Source organism: Marmota marmota, unplaced genomic scaffold (assembly GCF_001458135.2).
Source record: "Marmota marmota marmota unplaced genomic scaffold, marMar, whole genome shotgun sequence".
NCBI classification, from domain to species: domain Eukaryota; kingdom Metazoa; phylum Chordata; class Mammalia; order Rodentia; family Sciuridae; genus Marmota; species Marmota marmota.
Genome location: NW_026000119.1, coordinates 2983175 through 2986629, shown reverse-complemented (window position 1 = coordinate 2986629; position 3455 = coordinate 2983175). Strand labels below are relative to the sequence as shown.

The 3455-nt window shown below is 36.0% G+C and overlaps 1 protein-coding gene across 2 annotated transcripts in view; it reads right to left on the bottom strand.

The window, feature by feature from the left end:
* Positions 1–3455, bottom strand: part of Lin54 (lin-54 DREAM MuvB core complex component) — a 74449-nt gene that overhangs the window by 58389 nt on the left and 12605 nt on the right. The window contains exon 2 of one of the 2 annotated variants that reach the window (XM_015499222.2): positions 23–732. In XM_015499222.2, the coding sequence (XP_015354708.1) occupies positions 23–700 (678 nt within the window). In that variant the 5' untranslated portion in view covers positions 701–732. The remainder of the gene's footprint in view (positions 1–22; positions 733–3455) is intronic. The other variant, XM_015499224.2, reaches the window with a different exon arrangement.

Below are 3455 nucleotides of genomic sequence, written 5' to 3'. Positions count from 1 at the left end.
TTTTTTTTTTTTTTTTTTTTACCTGTACCGTTTTTAACTGTTGGGTCTGTAACACAGAGGGCTGAGTTGTAGTATTAATCAGTTGACTTCCTGGGGTCAATGCTGAGACACCAATGACAGGTTTCACCTCTGGCCTCCCTCCAATGGTAACTACTTTAATTTGCTGCGGTGGTAACTTAGCATCTCCTGACTGGGACTGAGTTGTAACTTTCTGAGCTTGGGGTAGTTGACTATGGGGTAGAGCTAAAACAATTGGTGAACCAGACTTGCCCAAAGTTGTTAAAATTAACTTCTGTCCATCTGGTTTAAGGGTCTGATTGCCAAGTTTAAGATCAGATGTCTGTTTGTTTAAAATAATCTGATTGGCTGATATAGTCACAGGAGTCTGAGCACCAAGTTTTTGAAGGCCACTTGGAAAAGCTGGTTTCACTGTGGTATTAGAATCTGCTTTAGTAATTGTGGTATTCACTGCAACTTGGTTAGTGTGGTTACTGTACACTGTGATTGGTTCCGAGGAAATGGGCGTGGCTGTAGAGTCACCAGTAGAATTTATGTTGACAATTTCTTCCAGTTCTGTCTCCATGGGAATTGGGGATGAAACAATAACAGCCTCAATACTATCATCATCCACTAAAGTTATACCAGTGTCCATTATCTCCTCTGGAAGCAAACTATTCACCTCAGCTGGCACCACCTCCATGATCGTTCTCCTGCTAGAAAGGTGATCAGGTGCTGTAATAAAAGTTGAAAAATGATTAACTTACTAAGTTTCTAAACAGACTTAAGGAAAAATATTCAAGAAAAATGCAAATAACAAACCAACCATTTTTAAAATTGATATAAAATTAAATGAAGAATATTCCTGATACTTATTTGGATTAAATCATTTTAACACATCCTTAGCCTTCAAGAATCTAAAATATAAGCTGCATGGGGTGCAGACCTAGAAGTAAACATTCTTACTCACCATGTGTCAATGCAAAAGTAATCATGCATTCAGGCAACAAGTAACAATCACACCAAATACCTTCCCAGTGCCCTCTAATAAACTTTTTAATCTCTGACTTGCCTGATCATCTTACTTCTTCCCTCTTTCTTTATCGACTCATTGACAGACTTGAAAACTGCTGATTCACACAGAAATAAGGATGTAAATATTAACAAGTAAAAAAATATCTTCAGATTTCCAACTAGGTCCTATAGTCCCCCCCATGAGAATACTATACTGTTTATATAAATCCATTAAATGCCCAAGTTAATGTTAAAGGCATTTCTAGAATAATTCATCTCAGCAAATGTAGATCAAATGGCTTATGTGGCCCAAGCCTGGTCAATTAACTTCACACTGTGGAAACTTTTATCTGGAAAGATTCTTAAATCCTCCTCAGCCATTTAAAGTGTCAAATGGGGAAGGAACTGTTTAAGAAGTACACAGCCAGTCCCCATAGAGGAAAAAAAAGGTAATAAGTAATAAAGATTTCTGACAAATCAGAACAGTGACACTATAGTCAGAGGTCATGTAAAATTTCCAATCAATAAGTGTGTTCCATTATCTTCATATAGTAAAGATAGCACATCAAGTTTATAAAAGACTAAATAGCAATGCGCTATCTACTCAAAGAACATCCAAGATCCATTAGAGCCTAATAAACAACTCATTCATTTCTTCCCTTTTTAAAAAAAGAAATCTAAAATATAAGACCTATCCCAAGATTAACACATACAAGTCGCATATTTTACTTATTAGCATTGGCAAATATTACTACTGCCCAAATAAACCATCAATATTTAGCACTTACTATGTAGAAGTGATGGCATAATTTATCCTGTCCACAACTCTGATATGAGTACCATTATCATCCCCATTTTACAAATGAGAAAACTTGGAAATATTAATTAATCTTCTCAAAGTCACATAGAGCTAGTGAAAGGTGTGAAAGGTAGAGTCAGGATTCAAACTCAGATTTTTTTTTTCTTCTTCTTCTTTTTTTTTTTTTTGAATTACGAGGGACTGAACTCAGGGATGCTCTACCGCTGAGCTAATTCCCAGTCCTTTTTAAATTTTTTATTTTATTTTTGAGACTGGGTCTCACTAAGGTTCCCAGGCTGGCCTTGAACTTGCAGTCCTCCTGCCTTAGCTTCCTGAGTAGTGTAATTAATAATGTGCCACCTAGCCTGGCCACACTTATAGGTTTACATGATACCAAAGTTAAATTATCCTAAATTTTAAGAGGGAAGGAGGAGGGATGGAAAAAAGGAAATACTAGGGAATGATATTGTTATGCTGTTTGTAAATATGTAACAAACCCCACCGTTATGTACAATTATAATGCACCAATTAAAAAATATGTGAAAAAATTAACTTAAATGTTTACCACTAGTAGTTTAAAATGGAGGGAAAAAAAAAAAAGCCTTCTTTTTTAGAGTCAGCTCCCTATCCTGAAATCCTACGCTATACAACTGCTGCTTTATCCCCACAGACTACTTGCTTTTTTGCTCATACTAAGACTTCATATTGGGGCTGGGGCTGTAGCTCAGTGGTAAAGCGCTTGCCTTGCATATGTGAGGCACTGGTTCAATCCTCAGTGCCACATAAAAATAAATAAAGATACTGTGTGTTTATCTACAACTAAATAAATATTTTTTAAAAAAAGACTTCATATTCATAGAATCATAAACAGATGTTCCTCAACATCTGAAGGAGTTATGTCCCAATATATCTATCCTAAGTTGAAAATACATTATAAGTCATGACTTCAGAGTGACTCTGGAGGTTGAGGCAGGAGAATTACAAATTCATGACCAGCCTCAGCAATTTAACAAGGCGCTAAGCAACTTAGTGAGACCCTGTCTCAAAATAAAAAATAAAACAAGTGGGGATGAAGTTCAATAGTAAAGCACCCCTGGGTTCAAAATCCAGTAACAAGAGAAAAAAATACATTTAATACACCTAAACTACTGAACTCCACTTGGCAACACAGTACACTGTAGAGAACAGTTATTTTCCCTTTGGATTGTGTGGCTGACAAGGACTACAGATTGCTGCAGCTGCCCAGCATCACAAGAGTATGGTACAATATATCACTAGCCTGAGAAAAGAACAAAATTCACAAAGTAGAAAAATTCTAAGTAGAATTGGTGTTAAGTTGCAAACCCTATTATGTACTTATAACATAAAACAATCATATAATATGAGCTTTTTCTCTCAACATACTTGTGTGTGTGTGTGTTTGTGTGTAGTATCAGGGATTGAACCCAGGTATATTCTACCACTGAGCTACACTCCCACCATGTTTATTTTTTTATTTTGAGATGCTCTAAATTGCCCAGGCTGGCTTCAAACCTGCAATCCTCCTGTCTCAGCCGCTGGGATTACAGGCTTGTGCCATCACACCCAGTTCTAGCTTTTAAAATTTATCTTTTTTTTTTTTTTTTTTTTTTTTTTTTTTTTTTTT